We start from the raw sequence: 20,072 nt of genomic DNA, 5'->3' as shown, positions 1-20,072 counted from the left end.
TAATGTGTTATGTTTTAATTAATCGCGTGTTTTATGTTGTTTTAATTGCGTGTTAGTTATGTGTTGTTGAATTAAGTTGTTGCATTATCTTTTAATTGCGTGTTAGTTATATGTTGTTGAATTTAATTGCGTGTTTTATTATGTTTTAATTTATGGCAAAGATGTTCATTTAATCGATAAAATAACCAAATATATGCTTTTCGGATTACTAAATCCGGAAAACACAGGGCGTAAGTATATTCCGGAAAACGAAATCCGGAATGCCTCAGCATAGGATTCTTTTGTATGGACCACATTACACTAAGAGTTTATGTGGTCCACAACATCCAAGGACCTCTATAAATACACCCTCTCCGGTTTTGATCTTCAATACCAGCAAAACACACAAACACACCAAAGCAAACCATGCAAATTTTTGTCATCAAGCTGAGGATCTTTCTCATGCTGTTTTAAATATATAGATCTCTATATAACGGCATGATGAAGATCCTCAACATGCTGTCAAAAATATATAGATAGTCCTTGATGCCTCCTTGATAGATAGATAACTCAAAAATATCAAGAGGTTTCTATGAGTTAGATCTTGCTGCCTGCCAGATGAATATGTCATTTGGCAAGGCAGCAGGATCTAACTCAAAGAAATCCTCTTGAAAACACCTTGCCTTTCATCATTGTGTTGCAGATCTGACTCCAAAGAAGAGGTTCTTATGAACTCGATCATGTCAGCCTGCAGATCGTAACATGTCAGTTGGCAGGCCGGCAGGATCGAGTTCAAAAGCTCCTCTTCGAACCACCTTCCCAAAAGATTCATCATTTATGTTATTCTGGTGCGGTTCGGACTATATAATCCGGAAATACTTCGTGCATTCCTGATTATATAATCTGGAACCACTCAGTAAAAATTTGGCCTGTGACGTTTCACCAAAGCTTTGGCCGGTTAGTGGAGTTTGAATGCATTTTTTTACGGTTTTGAATGTGAAACACGTTTTATTTGACTGTAATTAAGACCTATGACGTATATAAGGCTATAAAAAGGCTTGGATCTTCAACATTTTCCTTCATTCTTCTTCACCTCCTTTCTTACATTTTCTTCAAAAAAAATTAGTTTTTTTAGGTAGCTTTTAGGAGTGTTTGTGGTGTCATGGTCATTGTTGTCCGCTCATACGACCCCTGCAATTGCATTTCAGCTTATGCGGGGGTCGTATAACGGTCAACAGAGACCCTTGACATCAAAGAAAAACACAAAATATTCATATCGTATTTGTCCGGATTTTATAATCCGGAAACACTAACAATCTGGTTCGGAATATGTAATCCGGGCCAGGGGCATTTTTGGAATTTTTGCAGGACGCGCGAGAAGGCAGTAGGGTGAGAAAAGTAATACTCTAAGATTAATAGCCTAAATTACTCATTCCCATTGAGTGGGTTTCACTTTCTTAATTAATCCAACTAAAAAGGACCTATGTAGTTTTATTTATTCAAATAAACCATCATACACAAATTATAAAAAATGACAATCTATCCTGAGCTTTTGTGATCTTTTGACCTCTTCATAGAGTAACAAAATCAAGGGAATGGCTTAAATAAACATTAGTAACAAAATCAAGGTAAAGACTTAAATAACCATTATTTTGACACAAGCACAAACCAAAAAAAAAATAGAAGAAGAAATTATTAACATAATATGTATTTTAAAAATAATTAAAGATGCATTTTTCTTTGTTTTCTTTTCGAATATGCCTAAATGATATTTATTTGAGGTTGTAAATATAAGTACTTTTTTTTTTTTTTTGTAATCTACTTGGCTCCGAATAATCTATCTTGCCCAACAGTTACTTGCTCTAGTCTCGTCCTTCCACTGTTGTACTTGATTTTGGTACCTTATGTTTAAGAATTTTTTTAAAAAAAACATTTTTTATGTTTTAGTTATTTTTGTGCATAAACTTTTCTCAAAAAGAAAAAAATTAAATAATTTTTATATTAAAAAATGAAATACTCTTTCCATCACAAGGTAACTGAACTAAGTGCAAAAACAATTATCCCAAAATGATCAACTTATTTCAATTTTCAATACAACATTATTTTTTTTTATAATTGTATTCTCTTGAAACTTCACCACTGCCGCCCGCCACCTTTTCCACCCAAACTTTAAACCAATTGTTTGTGATGTAACATTAGCTTCATGGTGGTGCGATCGATCTTCAAGGTTGCATCACTATCAAACCCCGACTAGGGGCTGTCTTTAACCCTTTAAGGTTGGTTGCCTTCGAAGCATCCACCATCTCTAGCGACAATTACGTATGGGTTCTCAAGCTAGTCTATTGTTCTAGTTTGACACTCGATCTGTTTCTGGGTGTTGGGTTCATATCGAACTGGATTTGACTTTCTTTCTCACGTTCGCACACGGGTTTACGTAGTTGGTGCTATTGTCGTTATTGATCTCGTACAATTTCATGGTAATGTTGATTTTGTTTTTTGTGGCTTTCAATATGGTCTTTCATGATCTGAGATTGCTTTTGCGCCTTTGTTGGGTTGGATCTATTAGTATTGGTACTGTTGCAAGCTCTTATCTGGTTCTGTTCAAGTTCTTATTGGTTTTGTAGAGAAGTTGTCATTGCTTTGTGCTCATCATTGTCACACCATGTCTGATCACTTTTGATTGTTTGCTCAAAAAAGCTTAGGCTTCGTAGTATGTATACATTTATGTGTTTCAGGTCGATTCGATGTCGTTGAATGTCGTTGTTGTCAATGTAGTGAGTTATTGGTTTGTGAATCTTTTTCATGTTGGCAAAAGAGTTCATTTGCCCGTTTTGATCTATGAGGAACACTCACATGTCATTTTTTTCTCAATATTGGTTTCCTGCCTAACATCGTGTTCGCTTGATTGTGCTTGTGGTGGGTGTCTATTCACCTCATATTAAGGTTTCTACGCAGAGTATCCTCGATTATCTTGATGTATTTTTTTGTTATTTACTCGTTAGGGGTTGGTTCTTAATTTGTAATTTGAACAATGTGAATCTCACAATCATAATCATTTGAAATCAAACTATAGTGTTATTGATAAATTCATAAAATAGATGATTCCAGCCGATTAAGTGGCTACATACATACATACATATATATATATATATATATATATATATATATAGAGGACATATCAAATGAGAGGAGTAACTAAAATGAGAGATGAGAGGATATAATAGCAACCATTGGATCAAAATACACGGTCCAGATCAAATTCCACTAAAATAGGATCGGCACACACAAGCATACGCGTGCTCTTCTCTTTCTTTTTTCTTCTGAAAGAACGTTTCCTCTATCCCTTCAATCTTCATCGACTGTTCATCTTTACCCCCTGTTTCTTCAATTCGTTATCATGAGCTGCCATGTATTTTTTCTCTTCAATTCCAGATCGGGAATCCATGATTTTTTTTATCATGTTGAAACCCATTTATATATAGTTTTGGTCATCTCAATTAAACACCCTTTTTTCTTCCGCGTTGGATTTTCTATAATAATTTTTTAGCTTAATTTTATAGGTAGGTATCAAAAATTATGATTTGTAAAGCAAAGAAAAAAAAATAAAGAAAAGAGGTAAATGGGTTTGTTTTCTCGGGGTAATACTTTGGTGACATAATGTCACCGTGACATTAAATCTGGGCCACACAAAGGGTTGTGTTGTGTGGCCCAGATGTGTTGTATGTGTGACATTATGTCACCAAAGTGCCACCCGTTTTCTCGTGTGCAAATCTTCAACAAGAAAAGATGTGTTCATGAAATAAAAGAAATATGACTATATTTTTCCTCTTCGGCAATGATTAATGGAAGCACATGTATAACAATATCTCCTGAATATGCAATTTGCTTAATTCTGGTGACCAGAATCTGACTGTGCTTGTAAAGAAAGAAGAAGGGTATCAGGATTGAAGGTTATGAAATTCCGCTGCATTTGTAAAAATGAGATATCATGGTAAAGATCAATCTAAGGGCTGTGATTTAACCCTCTCACCTCTCATATTAAAACTCCTCTCACTTGATACATCCCCTATATATATATATATATATATATATATATATATTACTTGTGGAGAGTACAATAGTAGATACCTTGTCTGCAATGATGCCAAGCAAAGGCTCTAGTTTTATGTGATTTGTGAAAGTGATGATTGGGAATGATCCCGAGATCTATATTTATAGTGTTTTGGTTCCCTTTTTGGTCCTAAAAACCTGGGTGAAGATCCTCTCCATTTAGAAAATAAATGGAAGTATGCAATTTGGAGAGAGATAGACACATAAAATAGGTAGTGGGTCCTACCATAAAGTGGGTCCCACCATGATTAATTACTTTTGACTTTTTTATGTGTCTTTATCTTTCCAAATGGTAGAAATGGAGAGGATAATAAATGGAGAGGATCTTCACCCAAAAACCTGAGCTATAGTTTTCTAAATTTAGTGAGTCAATTCCTATAAAGAAGGACACATTATTTAGGTTTATCATTATCCTGGATAGCTCGCTTGGGAGCTCTATCCTTATTTGTACGCCCTGCTTTATGGACGGTTCTTGGATGAGGATGAATGACCTATAAAGAAGGACACAATATTTAGGTTTATCATTATCCTGGATAGCTCGCTTGGGAGCTCTATCCTTATTTGTACGCCCTGCTTTATGGACGGTTCTTGGATGAGGATGAATGGAAGAGAATAAATGGCGTTTTATCCCTTATATTCAGGCTTAGAGTTTGGGGCGTCCACACGCTGCTTATCTGTCGCCCGTATCTCAATGCCTAGTTTGGGGTCTTTTCAAATATACCGGTCCATTGATATTCAAGTTTAAAGTTGAAGAAATACATTAGTTCTTCATAGTTTTTTTTTTTCCTTTCAATTTTGGTTCATTTGATTCGGGCTATCGAATTGAACTAAGTTGCTCGCGACCTTGAATTGAGTGGAGTTCAAACAAAAAAAAAATTATAACGAACTCGAATTGAGTTTCAAACTGTTTCATTTCTTATATTTTTTGTGGTCACCGGCGTTCGAACACTGAGATTCATTTCTTATCTAATCAAGGTGAATCAAGTTCGACTTGGCTCGACTTATTTTCAACCCTAAGGTCAATACATAAATTTCATAATTTATCCCAAAAAAATTGATACTGCGTAGCTTTTACTTTCATTGTCAAAATTCATGCATGCTTGATGATGTAATTGACTTGGTGATTGTAAATATCAAAAGTAAGTACGATGAGTCTCCATGTTGTTCAAGTTCGGAGTTACTTAGTGTAAAATTGATTTGGTCGGTGAAGTGAAGTAGAATGTTGTGTCCAGCTATCATGTATCCCAAACCACATCCACGACGAATCAACCAACTGCTGCTAAAGTATATAAATAAATAATCATACGGTCAAATAATAGCAACAAAAAAAAAAATTAATAAAAAAATATCACTTGATAGTGAAAGCTCACAACTTATGAAACCTTTATAATTCTTTTTTTGAGGAATGAAACCTTTATAATTATAATTCTACTTTACTTTCTATATAAAATAAGTCTAAAAGTATTTTAGTTATCTACTTATGTCATCAAGCAGATAAAATAAGATTATCTATTCTATTGATTAATTAACAAATACCATGTTGATTTGTTGAGAAGATAGAAGAGAAAAGGCATGACTTGTTCAAACTCCACGTAGTACAATCTAGATTAGTTATGACTACCGTGTTGTTTAATAATTGATGTAAAAAGTAACCGTGTATGTAGAGACTCTTGAATTTGGTGGAGACACTAAAAAGCTTGATTTCCCAATTAGATGAAACAGGACCCATTCAAATTCAAATGAGCATCAAGGAAGGGAAACAAGAACAAGGAAAGGTAATGGTCCTCCTCATAGTGCATGGTTTATTTAGCAACCAACCTTTTCCTTTTAGGTAAAAAAAAGTATAGTACTACTAATAATTAATAGAAAAAAAAGGACATTAGAATGAGTCGTCTCTTCTTGTTCTTACATACTACCAACATTACATATTATGTAATAGCAATCACAATAGTCCCTTAATATATTAAAATTTTAAAATAATTTTTGATTGTACAATTTGTTAGTCAAAATAATTCATTAATCTAAAATAATAACTCAATATTCACAATACCTATTTTCATATAGGAACCGATATGAAAGTATGAAAGTAATTAAATACATATAAAGACTAAAATGACAATAATAAATATATTAGGGACTAATATAATAATATTAACAAAATATTTTAATATTAAAGATTATTTTGATTAACAAAGTATATAATCAATGACTATTTAGAAATGAAAATGCTAACTTGTGCCCTAAATAGAAAGAAAGTCTCAAAAATTTTATTTTAAAAGAAACCAAAAAATAGAAAGAAAATCTCAAAAATTATATATTCTTAATTTTAGGCTAATGTTAACTTGTGTCCTCAATGCACATGTTAAGATACTCATTATAGAAATACAAATATCAAAATGCGTGCATTCAACTTCTTAAAAGTTGTTATATTGTGTTTTCCAATGCAAAATTGATCTATTTAGGTTGTTTAACATGTGCCCTAAGAGCACAAGTTAACATGACCCTTAATTTTAAAAGCTTTAAATTTTATTTTTTTTAACTTGTGCATTTATTGATTAATTCCTTTTTTTTTTTTTTTTCCTTTGCCTAGCATAACCCATTTAGAAATTTTTATACTCTAATAAATATTGGGGACCCCTATATTTATATATCACATCAACTACAAGTCCTCTTGAAACACGCTTGAATTTCGCTTACACGGTTTACGCGGTCTTTACACATTTATATTTAAACTACGTCGGCACTAATCAAACATTTCACTCATTGCATTATTCATCATTATTCATTCCCCTTTCTCATCAACAATACATGGCTACAACTACTTCATCGCCAAGGTTGATACCTGAAAGAGGTCAAGTTCTAAAAAGGGTCTTTAAAATGGTGCTATCTTTTGTCTTGTGTTCTGCTTCTTCTGCATCATCCACCTCTACCAAAACTAAAAGAGTTCATTACTTCCCAGCAGATTCACGTTCTTGATTCATGATCATTCATAATAACTCGTCAAAATGGACAATATTATACTACCAAGTTTTTCTAGTATAGTCTTAAAAATATTTTGTGTGCATTTTGTGTTTTTCTTTTTACTGCTGTTGTAACGCACACACCAAATTTTGTTCACCAATGTTTGTTTCTCTCACTGTATTTCATTGTATTGTAACAATACTAGTTAGTCGGGACTCAGGGAAATCTAGTTGTTAGAATTAGAAATGTGATTGTGAGTGGATAACTGAAATTAATATGCTCAATATTGATGTTAATCTTAAAATGATTCTCTGTCTCTCGAGTATTTTTCTTGATTCTACCTACATTTGGAGGTTGCATTATGACTTACTTAACTATGCTAAAAATTGAATATAAAATATGGATGAGAAAACTTCGTCCTTCAAAAAATATGGACGAGAAAACTTCTATTGAGTGTTGAGAATATGTACTACAAATTTAATAATCAAACCAAAAGGTCCCCACGTTTCAAGTGAGGTGTGAATGATCGGTAGTGTCACATATCACATATGGGGCAACATACTCTACTTGCAGTGTGATGTAACGCCCAATTCCATTTAATTTTGGAGTAGTGATATTTGTACAACTTTTATGATAACTTTGGTTTTCTCTCTTTTGATTGATTAAAAATAATAGAGAAAGACAAAGGAAGAGAGAAAATAAAAAGATAATGTGAGTATGAGAAAGAAAATTATCAAAAAATTGTTAGAAAATGGTTGCACAAATATTATTTCTCTTAATTTTGAACGTTATTTAGCTCTTGCCTCTTAGTTATTCACACGAGAGAATCCACCCGGTTTTGGTTGGTGAAAGAAAGTAGAAAGAAGAAATTAAAGGGAGGAAAGAAAGCAGAATGAAAGATTTAGAGTAAAAACTTAATTTTCTAGTTTTTCCATGTGAGAAAAAGTGAATGGAAAGAAAGGTAAAAGTTGGTAAAAACTAGTAAAGTGAGAATAGTAAAAATATACAATTATAAAATGGCAAAAATATCCTTAAAACAAAAATTTAGTATAATAAAATAATGGAAAAAATGCAGACTTTAATTATTAAAAAGTAGGAACAATAAAAAATAAACAAGAACACTCAGAACCCAAAATAGATTTTTAAGAAAATATTAACAATGGTTAGGTCAAAACATTGACAACATGAATAAGACAACAAGTAGTGTAGCATTTTATAAAGCTGGGTCAAATTCTAGCCAAATGATAAATATTGATGGTCTTTATTCGGTTTTCTTTCCAATTTGGAGAGAAATACTTTTCCACATGGGACCCAACGAATAGTCATGCTCCCTTTCCTCTACACACAATGAATGGTCCATATGTAAAAACTATTAAGGGTTAATTAAGTTTTTGGTCCCTATAAATATCTGCAGTTTTGTTTTTAGTCCCTATAAAAATAAATCACACTTTTTAGTCCCTATAAAATTTTCTGTTATAGCTTTTAGTCCCTGCTGTTAAGTGAGTTTTAACGGTGCTGACGTGGCACTGACATGTCATTATTATTATATTTTTTTAATTTTTTTAAAAAAAAAATCAGGATTTTTTTATTTTTTTAGGGAAAAAAAATTCTGCATTTCTGTTTAAAAAACGTTGGAATTGTTTGATTATTAAACATTTAAATTACAGTAATTAAATTAAGAGATAAAGTTAAATTATAAGAAATAAAATAACATAAAATTAAAACTTAAAACAGAAACACTAAAAATCCAGATTTGGGGGAATCGAACAAGTCAAAACGCAGGAACGCCGAAATCGAACGAAGTCTGAATCTGAAATCAAACAAAGTCTGAATCTGAAATCGAAGTAGAAGATGAAATCGAAATCTGAAACGGTTATGGTGGGAAATCGAAAACGAAGAGGAACGAATCAATATGAACACGAACGAAGACGACGAAGCAGAATCAGAAAGAACAAATCGAAGAGGACGAAGTAGTACTTTGCGGCTGAGTTCGTATTCATGGCTATTTTCATTAACAACAAAACATGTTGATATCATTTCAACATCACCAAGAGTAATTAATTTTGTCGTGTAATTCTGTTTACCAATGGAACCAAGAGTAATTAATTCTAGAGAAGAAGAAGAAGAAGAACATGATAAATGGAATTTGAGGTTTTGTTTTGATGGAAAGAAGAAGAAGGTGGGGGGAGAAGAAGTTGACGATGAAGAAGAAATCTGGAATGGAAGAAGAAGGCATCGCAGGTGAAGAAGAGAAGAGAGAAATGATTGTCTTTTAATTAAATAAGGGTACTTTAGTAATTTCATAACTTCCCATTAATTTTTTGGAAAAATCCATTAAACAAAAATTCTGAAGTTTTTTTTTTAAATAAAAAAATATATAATAATGACATGTCAGTGCCACGTCAGCACCGTTAAAGCTCACTTAACAGCAGGGACTAAAAGCTATAACAGAAAATTTTATAGGGACTAAAAAGTGTGATTTATTTTTATAGGGACTAAAAACAAAACTGCATATATTTATAGGGACCAAAAACTTAATTAACCCAACTATTAATAGACCCGTGCGGAAGCACGGGTCGTATAACATTGCGGTAATCATACAAAAAATAATTATATTGTTAATATTATCAAATATTTAAAGATATATTAAATAAAAATTATCAACATTAATATAATGTTTCTATTGAATATTTTTTCTTATATATGGAAAAATATGTTAAATATTTTAATCTCATATGTTGTAGATTTCATTTTCTTATGTATGAGAAAACAAATTTTTATATTTTTTTTTGCTAAGCCAGGAGAATGGACAGGCATCAGGGGGAAGCAACGACATCCCAACTAGGTTGGCACCCCGCAGAACCCCCATCCTATGTCGCCAAACTCAGAGAAAAATTTTATTAAAAAAAAGGGGGAAAAGATACAAGAGGGGGGACTAGGCCAAAACCCTCAAAAAACAAAACAAAAACAAAGAAGAAACAGATAACAAAGAAAAATAGAGAAACAACAGATAAAAATAACATCTGTCTACGGCAGCCTAGAGCGAGGAAACCCGGTCCGGTCCAAGAAGAAATCTGTTTGCATAGACTGAGGCAAAACCGAAAACCAAACCTTCCCTTGAATCGAGTGACCCAAGTTCGCAAGAGAGTCGGCGCAACAATTACCCTCCCTAAAGATATGAGAAGTGATAACCTGGATACCTTGGTTGCAAGCGTTATACCAACGATTACGAAGAACAACCGGGACAAGAGAACGGCGTGTAAAGACCATCAGAGCGCTCGTCGAGTCACTCTCCAACCAGATATAATTCCAACCATGTTGGCCTGCATACTCCATAGCAAGAAGGAAAGCATAAACCTCCGCATAAAAAACAGTAGAGTGGCCAATGTTACAAGCAAAAGCACCTAAAAGGGAACCAAGGTGATCACGGAACAATCCACCACAAGCCGCAAGAGAACCAATCAAAGAGCCATCCGTATTCACTTTTATCCATGGGGCCGATGGAGCCTTCCAAACCACCGATAAAATATCACTGACACGGCGGTTATGAGGAGAAACTGAGAATGCATCAAGAATGTCTGCATCAGAAGCAATGCATTTACCCGTGGAAATATTACCACTAAAATTAATCGCCGCATGGATACGCGCCTTTGTCGAGTGCACTGAAGATGTCATATTAGTGAAACGCAAAGAATTCCGAGTCAACCAAATGTCATGAAGAGAATGAACCAATGCTGCCATATAAATGTCACGCAATTGGGAAGAACAATTTGGTGGAATGGAGCTGATCAGAGACTCAAAGGATGCCAAATTAAAATTAATATGTAAAATACCACCCAGCCAAAGCCAAATATCAGTTGCAAAGGAACAATGTAGAAATAAATGTTCAGATGTCTCATCCATAACCATACAGAAACTACAAATAGAAACAATGATGCAGCCACGACGACGAAGGTTTTCGTCCGTGGGCATTTTTCCATGCATTATGCGCCAAATAATAAATGAATGAGAAGGGGGAATGCAAGATTTCCATATAGCAGCAGCCCAAGGTAAAGAAACAGATACCAGATTCAGAAAATTAAAGGCAAGTTTCGAAGTTAATTTACCATCGGACGAGTGCAGCCAAACAAGCTCATCGGACAAAGGATCGGTTGGAAGAACTATGCTAGCAACACGGCTAGCAACTTCTGGAACAGCAAGTGCTGCTGCTGGAAGAAAGACTGCTCCATTTACAACCACATCAGCCACCGAAGCTCGGAATTTTGTGTGAAGAGTTGGAGAAATGTGTAACAAGTCCACCAAACGCATACCGAGCCAATTATCAGTCCAAAGATTAATGTTTTTACCTGTCCCGACAATCCAAAGAGAATTCGAAGAGATAGTAGACAAATGTTCCTTAATGCCCGTCCACACCGAAGATTGAAAATAGTGTTGTAGCGGTGTGCCATTCTTGAGGAATCTATGACGCATCAACGCTGCCCATTGAGAGTCTTCCGTTGAGAATTGCCAAGCAAGAAGAAAAATCAAGGACTCATTAATGAGACGAGTCGGTTTAATATCTAGACCACCAGCTGCCCATGTTCGACACATAACCTTCCAAGAAACCGTGCACACTTTACGAGTATAAATGTCACCACTCCAAATGAAATTTTTTATCCAAGAATCTAATTGATGAAGTAGACGTCTTGGCCACATATAAATGTGAAAAGAGTAAACCAACATACCATGAATAATGGACTTGACCAGCTGTACACGACCCATAATAGATAGCAAAGTACCTTTCCAAGTTGCAAATTTTACCTTGATTCTGTCGACAATGGATTGAAAATATATGCCCTTCGGTTTGCCTTTAAAAATGGGGCATCCAAGATAGGAAAAAGGAATGCTACCAGCACTAAACCCCAACATTCCCGCAATCATCTGAGAACGAGAGGTTGTCATAGCTCCCCCATAAAACCGACTTTTGTTGTTATTAATAAGCTGCCCAGAGACCTCAGAATAGGCATTAAAAATATTCAGCAAGCATCTAATATTTTGTTTAGTACCTGCACAAAAAATTAACACATCATCCGCATACAAAAGGTGAGTCGGAATAGAAGCTCCACGACAATAAAACATAGGCACAATCTTGCCCGCATTGGAAGCCATGGAAATCGCCCTGCTGAGAACCTCTTCAGCAATACAGAAGAGAAGCGGAGATAACGGGTCACCTTGTCTGACACCCCGAGAGCAAGAGAAAAAACCCACTGCCTTGCCATTCACTAAAATAGAAAGCCTTGCTGAATGCAATATAGCAAGAATCCAGTCGGTAAACATAGGAGAAAAACCAAACTTTCGAAGCACCGCAACCAAAAAATCCCAATCCAATGTGTCAAATGCTTTTTTAATATCAACTTTCAAAGCAACATTGCCACCAAACTGTCTTTTGTCAAGCATATTAACCGCCTCTGATGCCATAAGAATACATTCTGAAATATTTCTATCACGAATAAAACCCCGTTGCTCCGGAGAAATGATACGCATGGTGATAAGAGAAAGCCTGTCTGCTAAAATTTTCGTAACAATTTTAAATTGAAAATTTGCAAGGGCTATAGGACGGAAGTCACCCATGGCCTGCGCCCCAGTGATCTTAGGAATAAGGACCAACATATTTGAATTAAAATTAGACGATAGCACACCCGTGGTAAAAAATTCCTGAACCGACTGAATAACATCCACTTCGATGATGTCCCAAAAAGTATGATAAAAGTGCCCCCCAAATCCATCGGGACCGGGGGCTCCATCTCCATTCAAATCAAAAACAGCCCCTTTAATTTCCTCACGCAAAGGAAGCCTAAGGAGACTATGATTGTCCTCCTCCGAAACCAAACAAGGAATAGCTCTATCCACCATATCATTTTGCACACAATTATTATCAACGCTGAAAATAGATTGGAAATAATTGAGCACATGTACCTCAATTGCAGCAGGTTCTGTAATAACTATATCCCCATCATAAAGAAGAGTGATAGGTTTAGCGGCTGCCCTTAACTTGGCCATCCTGTGGAAATAAGAAGTGTTGCGGTCTCCCTTGATAAAATTCTGGTCTCTAGCTTTCTCCCTCCAAAGCATATCCTGATAAGCCAATGCTTTAGTGAGAATTTGTTGTGCCTCAAGATCCTGAGCATATAAAACATCAGAGTAACCTTCAGAATCAATCAAAAGTTGGATACGATTGACTTCCTCTAAAGCCAACCGCACCTGCCTATCCACATCTCCAAACACTGTGCGGTTCCAAGTCTTGAAAGTGGATTTCAAATTGTTCAACTTCAACTGTAGTCGAACCATTCCAGTACCTCTAACATGTCGCCCCCAATTGTTACTAACCAAACTACGACATTCCTCATGCTCTGTCCACGCCTTAAAAAATTTAAAAGGGACCGCATGCCGGACAACATTAACATCAAGGGATAATAAAAGAGGGTGGTGATCTGACTGATGACGAGCCAGAGCACTACAATTACTCAACCTCCAAAAAGAAATCCAATCTTCATTGCAAATACACCGATCCAAACGAAGGGCAATATTTTCCGTACCAAATCTACAATTATTCCAAGTATAGAGAGGACCTGAAGTGGGTAAGTGTGTCAATAAGTTGGCATTAGTCCAATGAGCAAAATCCAAACAAGAAGCCCGCAAAGGAGGATTGCGGCCCCTTTTTTCATGAGCACCGAGCACCGCGTTAAAATCCCCAACAAACAACCAAGGACCCTGAAAACAGCCCTGCAAGTGAGTGAGGTCAGCCCATAACTGACGGCGAATAATATGAGAGTTGCTAGCATATATTGCCGCTATATAGACAGAAGATTGCTGCACAGTAAGCTCCAAAGCAATACACTGAGACGACACAAATATAACAGAAGCAATGACCTCAGAGCCCCAAAGTGCCCAAAGATTCGGCATCAAATTATCTCTAACATTTGTACAATATTTAGTAACACCAATACTGTGCCAATACCAAGATGGAACTTGTGCAAATGTAATCATCGGCTCCGCCAAAAAAATAATAGAAGGTTTATGAGACAAATAAAAATTATTTAACGCAATTTTAGTATCAGAATTACCAAAACCGCGAACGTTCCAATATAGAAAATTCATTGAGAATCAGAATTCGAACCTCCCTTAGAACGGGTCTTATACGGCGGTGGCTTACCAATCTGAAGTTGTTTCTTAACTTGCTGTTTTTGTTTCTTTGATAGAACCGGGGTGAAAGGCAACTCCGCATTGGCTTTGTCATATTCACGAAAACGCAGCCAAAGGTCCAAGTCATGTTGAACATTTTGATTGATATGCGGTTCAAGAGTCAAAATGCGGTCTGCATTTGCATCAGTCCCCTGATTCTCAACCGTGTAATTTTGGACCATTCTCTCCATCTCTAAAAAAGTAGCAGTGTCGTCCGGAATGGATCTGACAACAAGGGGGCCAACTGGGGGACTGGTTTGCACGTCATCGTGCGCAACAACAATATCAAGTTGAGGTGGAGAAATCTCCCTAGCAGAAGCGGAGGCCTCCAAGTCAACCGGTGAAGAATGCTCAGAAACCTGGGCATCCAAGGATGGGTGTGGTACTTGTACTTCCTGAACCCGGGGAACCTCCAACTCCTCCCGTGGTTCCGAATGAACTTGTTCCACATCATCCGAAAGCACGTCAATGTGCACATCATCAAGGGAAACTAACTCCAACACAGGGTGCGAAGGCAAAGAACTTTGAGGAATCTCATCAGACACGCTGGGGGCTGTCTGTGTTGGTGTTGGAGCCGCAGGTGTGGGCACCTCAGCAGCAGACATAGCTTTTTGAGGCACAGCAGGAGCAGTAGGTGCTTCGAAAGCTTTGGATGAACCTACACCAGATGGATTCTCTTTAGAAGGCACCCACTTAGGCTTGGTGACTGGAATCTGCGTCTTCCCCTTTGCAACTTTCTCCTTAGACATGACATCCTTCCTTGGGTACAACCAACGGCAGTTAGTAACATCATGTCCAAGTGTCTGACAATGCGAGCAAAAATCCGGCATTCGTTCATAAACAACTTCTACAGGATAAGAAGCACCTTCCCTTTCCACAAGAATTTCATGAAAGATCCTCTTGGAAAAGTCAATGTCTACAAGTATACGGGCATAATGTCCAAAGAGTCTTTTCAGTGTTGCATTGTCAAGAACAAGCGGCGTGCCAACCGCACTCGCAATTTCACGGAGAGTCTGCTCCATCCAATATTCTTGTGGCAGCGCCATCAATTGGATCCATACTTGGGCATGGGTGTTTCTCTGATTGTGCATATCAAAATCAACGGTCCATTCAAATAAACGTAGCAACCCCGGCTTCAAATTTACCGTTCCCAACGCCCAAACAACTTTCATATCAGATTCATTGGAGAAAAAGAATTCATAATAACCCCTACCAAGGGAAAGTAATGTCCATGGAGCAACCGTTTTCCACTGTCTCTTAAGTTTTTCCTCAATTTCCTTTGATGCATAGGGTTTGTCGCCTTTGTTAAGAACCAATCTGCCACGGAGATTCCTATTACAAAAGTTGACCCCCTTTTCATATACCGGCTGAGAAATCCGAATGGAGAGTGTATCACCACGAATGGTAGGTTGCGGCATTACGGTCTTTTGAACATTGTTGTGCGATGCCACCAAAGCTTGAGCAAAGGAACGCGGTGGTGGAGTAGGAGCTGAAACTGCCGCTGCAGATACCATGGGAGAAGGTGCGGCTGTGGCTGTAGTAGTTGCAGGCAATGAGAGCTCTGCCTGCCAGTCGAAAGGCATGGCAGAAACCTTGTGAAAACAGTCAGTACGTGAAGACAGAAAATAGCAAAATTGATGAAAAAGGTAAGAAGGAGAAGCAGATCGATGGTGCCAGTTTCTAGGGATGAATTAAGTGTGGTTCAATCTTTGTAACACAATTGCATTAACACGGTTGCACTAATTCAATGGGAAGAAACAAGACAGGATCGATTCTGAAGCATGGGAGAAGAAGAACCTCGCGCAGAAACCCTAGCAGAGGGGGAAAACCAATTTAATTCATACTCTATCTCAAACTATCAAAATATGAGAAACAAATTTTTATATACATATATGAGAAATTCAATAAAATAAATTTTTTAAAACTCATGATTATTTTCAAAATATCAAAATTAATGTAATGTTTCTATTAAATATTTTTTTTATTTTATATGTAAAACACCGTTCAATGTTTGCATCGCACCCGTTGCAGATTTTATGCGTTTTATCTGCAGAAACAAATTTTTATGTGAATATATGAGAAAATTTATATGATAAAATTGTGAAAACTCAATAATATTGTCAAAATATAAACATTGATATAAAGTTTATGTTGAATAACTTATTATTTTATATGCAAAACATTGTTCAATGTTTGCACCACACCTGTTGCAGATTTTCTGTGCTTATATAAGCATAAATAAATTTTTATGTACATATATGAGAAAATCGATATGATAAAATTTGGATACTCGTGATTATTTTCAAAATATCAACATCAATGTAGTGTTTCTATTTGGATACTCGTGATAACTTTTTACGTAGTCTCTTCAAAAAAAAAACTTTTTATTTTATATTTAAAACACCGTTAAATATTTGCACCACATTTGTTGAAGATTTTATATGCTTATAATGTAGAAGAAATTTTTCATTTAACAACATGTGATAGTCGATATGATAAAATTTGGAAAAATTGTGACTATTTTTAAAATATCAGCATCACTGTATTGTTTCTCTAAAATACAGTTAAATATTTACACCGCACTCATTGTAGAATTTATGTGCTTATATATCCAAAATTAAATGAGAAAGTTGATATGCTTAAATTTTAAAAAATAATGATTATTTAAAAAATATTACCATTAATGTATTGTTTTTTTTTTAAAAATGGTTAATAGGGCTTTACCTCATGTAATACAGGTCATTTACGGGTTTACATCTGTAATTTTTTTTATTTACCCCCTGTAAATTGTTAACATCCCCTCAATAGGCCATTCAAAAACGAATTTTTTTGGAAAAAAAATTTGGTTTTTGGATGGCCTATTAGGGGTATTTTTAAGATTTTTTTTACAGGGGGTAAATAATTTTTTTTACAGGGTGTAAATCCGAAAATGACCTATGTTACAGGGGTTAAAACACTATTAACCTTAAAAAAATTATATGCAAATCAGTAAGATTAAGAGATTAAAAGAGATGAGAATATACTATTTTTGTATATTTATGCTATAATGCACTATTTTTTTCTATTATTTAATAGCAAAACTGATCATGAAACACATTAAATTAGTGATACTAGAAGTCTAACCGAGGATTTTTTTGGGTAATTTATTTAAAAATTAGAGAATCAAATAATAAGGAGAAGAAAGAAGAAACAAATTGACTTTTTTTATTTGCAAAATATAGGGAATTAGTTGTAAGCTTCGTAGTGATAAACCAAAGAAATTAATTAAATATATATATATATATATATATATATATATATATATATATATATATATATATATATATATATATATATATTGAAGTGGAAGAAATAGTCACAAGAAAGGGGGGGGTTTGAATTGTGACCCTTTTTAATTTTAATTCTGAAAGAAAATAATTACTCAAGAAAATTCTTGGTAAGGGTTAAGCAGGTAATAATATAACTTAAATAAATAATTAAGTAATAAATGAACAGGACCAGAGAACTTTGGATTATATAACTGAAATAAATAAAGCAATAAAGTGACCAGAGAACTCTGGATATATGACTGGAATAAATAAAGCAATAGAAGGACCAGAGAACTCTGGAAAGTTAGTTAGAAGTGATAGTGTGTGTATATGGTGTAAAAATAAAAGAGAAAGAGAAAGAGAAAGAAGAATAACACAGGAGAGTTATCCTGGTTCACCAAAGCCGGCTACTTCCAGTCCCCACACTTCGTGTGAGATTATCCACTATAGTATACAGTTGGTAGAAACTTCTAACCAACACTATAAGGTCTTGATCACACCAGATCAGTCTAGTACACTTGTATTATCAACCTCAGCAGGCTTCTACAATTCTTGATCACACAAGAAAGGTTGGATCTTTCCTATCTCAAACTATTAAGCCCAATAGACTTGAGATCTAGGTTTCACTTTGTAGGATGATTGTTTGGATCTAATGTCTCAAACAAAATAAGAAAGATGTTGTTTGGATCTAGCGTCTCAAACAAAAATATGTAGGATGTTGTTTGGATCTTTGTGTCTCAAACAAACTATCCTTTTACAAATACAAACTCAAAAAGATGATCTCAATGAATGAGATAAAGATGATAAATATAGTGAAAGATTATGGAGTTTGCTTTGTGTTTGTTGAAAGAGATTTTGAAGAGATTGATTTCTTTAGCTTTGAGAGAGAGATATATATATCAAAGCTTTTATCAAAACTCTTGCTTTCCTTCTTCACAGCCTTCCTGTATTTATAGGGATAGAGAGACTTGATCCCCACTTCATAAAACAGCTGTAATGTTTTAATTCAAATGTGATTTGCGCTCCAAAATGAAGCTTGGAGAGAAAGTATGAAATTTTGCACTTGCAGAACGTTCTGCAGAACGTTCTCTGCATTCAGTTGTACTTGGCAGAAATTTCACACGCTTTTGCTTAGCTGTAATGAGCTGTTGAGAGTTGATAATTTCTTCCAGCAAGTTGATTAGACCTGGTGTGATCATGATGATGTCATCTTGATGATGTCACATGCTTTACATCCAAGGTTTTCACTTTTCCAAAGATTCCTTCATTTCTTTCCTTAATGGATCGAAATTCTTCTTCTTTGGGCTTTTGGCAAATTTGTCTTCTTATGGCCCATGTGCAATTAATATATCCTTTTTGCCATTTAAAGCCTTTTTAATCATATAGATGCTTTATGATTATTCTTGGTGGGACAAAGAGAATGACATTTATTCTTTAGCTTAATTGTGCAAATCTTGACTTTTAGCTCAAAAGCTCATATTTGTCCCTTGCATTGTTTGTTGCTTTGATGAAGATATCTTGTTATCATTGTGAGGTCAGAATGTTCTCATAAATGTTCTCATGAAACAATCTCACAAAAAGTATTAGTAGATAACAATTAAAATAAATGTGTTTGTTATAATTAAAACATAGGATGAAGATTTTGTTCTCAACAATCTCCCCCTTTTTGATGATAACAAACATACAAAGATTTATTTTGATTTTAAAAGAGATTTATTTTGATAATATCTTAAATAATAATTTTATCAAATCTCCCCCTCAATTTTAGCATTCAAGACTAATAACTTTAAATTGAGAGCATGAATAATTTTATGAACTAAAATATCTTTGTCATTCATTGCATAATATTTTAAAAGATATAGTTCATCAACATATCTAAAAGCTAAAAAAGCATAATAAGATAAAATCTGGAATCTGCAGCAGCAGATCAAAATAACAGAAGGCAGTAGCAGTAACTTAAAGAAAAGAAGGCAGCAGTAGCAATTGATTTTTAAGCTAAGACTAAACCTAGATTTGCTTCCCTTCTATTACCACCCTTCCATTCCCTTTGTTTCTCCCCCTTTGTTTCAGCAAAAAGGAGGTGGTGCGCAGAAAGCATCAAGTAAAAGGGATAGTTGGAGAGGATGCATCAGAAGAAGAGGATGCATCTGGAATTAGAATGTCAAGCCTTGGAGGTTGATAGGGGCGCATGGTTGGAAGAGGCAAATTAAAGCTATTGTTCAAGGATTGCGATACCCATTCTCTATGACACTGATTTTCAATGGATTCATACTACATGCGATGGATGATAGCTTGCTGTCCAGCAGAGAGCCTAGCAATCTCTTTCTAGATTTTGCTAGTTTCTTCCTCAACTTTAGACCTCTTAGAAGGTCTTTCATTGAAAGAAGGAAAAGATGGACAAGTTTCATAAAACAAGCCCGACAAAGTAGGAACAGATGAATGAATAGTCCTAAAAGAGTCCAAAGGAACAGATGAATCAAATTTTGGAAATTG

General features: G+C 35.1%; 1 protein-coding gene across 1 annotated transcript; it reads right to left on the bottom strand.

Moving 5' to 3' along the window:
• Nucleotides 1-14,183: 14,183 nt before the first annotated feature.
• LOC146932963 (uncharacterized) lies at nt 14,184-15,854 on the bottom strand. Its single transcript, XM_085707796.1, has one exon. It carries the CDS (start codon nt 15,852-15,854, stop codon nt 14,184-14,186), a length of 1,671 nt encoding a protein of 556 aa, XP_085563922.1.
• Nucleotides 15,855-20,072: the final 4,218 nt, after the last annotated feature.

This window comes from Medicago sativa, chromosome 4 (assembly GCF_051527215.1).
Source record: "Medicago sativa cultivar Bolivia chromosome 4, Bolivia_mono, whole genome shotgun sequence".
NCBI lineage: Eukaryota > Viridiplantae > Streptophyta > Magnoliopsida > Fabales > Fabaceae > Medicago > Medicago sativa.
Note: the sequence above shows the minus strand (reverse complement) of the source record. Positions and strands in the feature narration are given on the sequence as shown.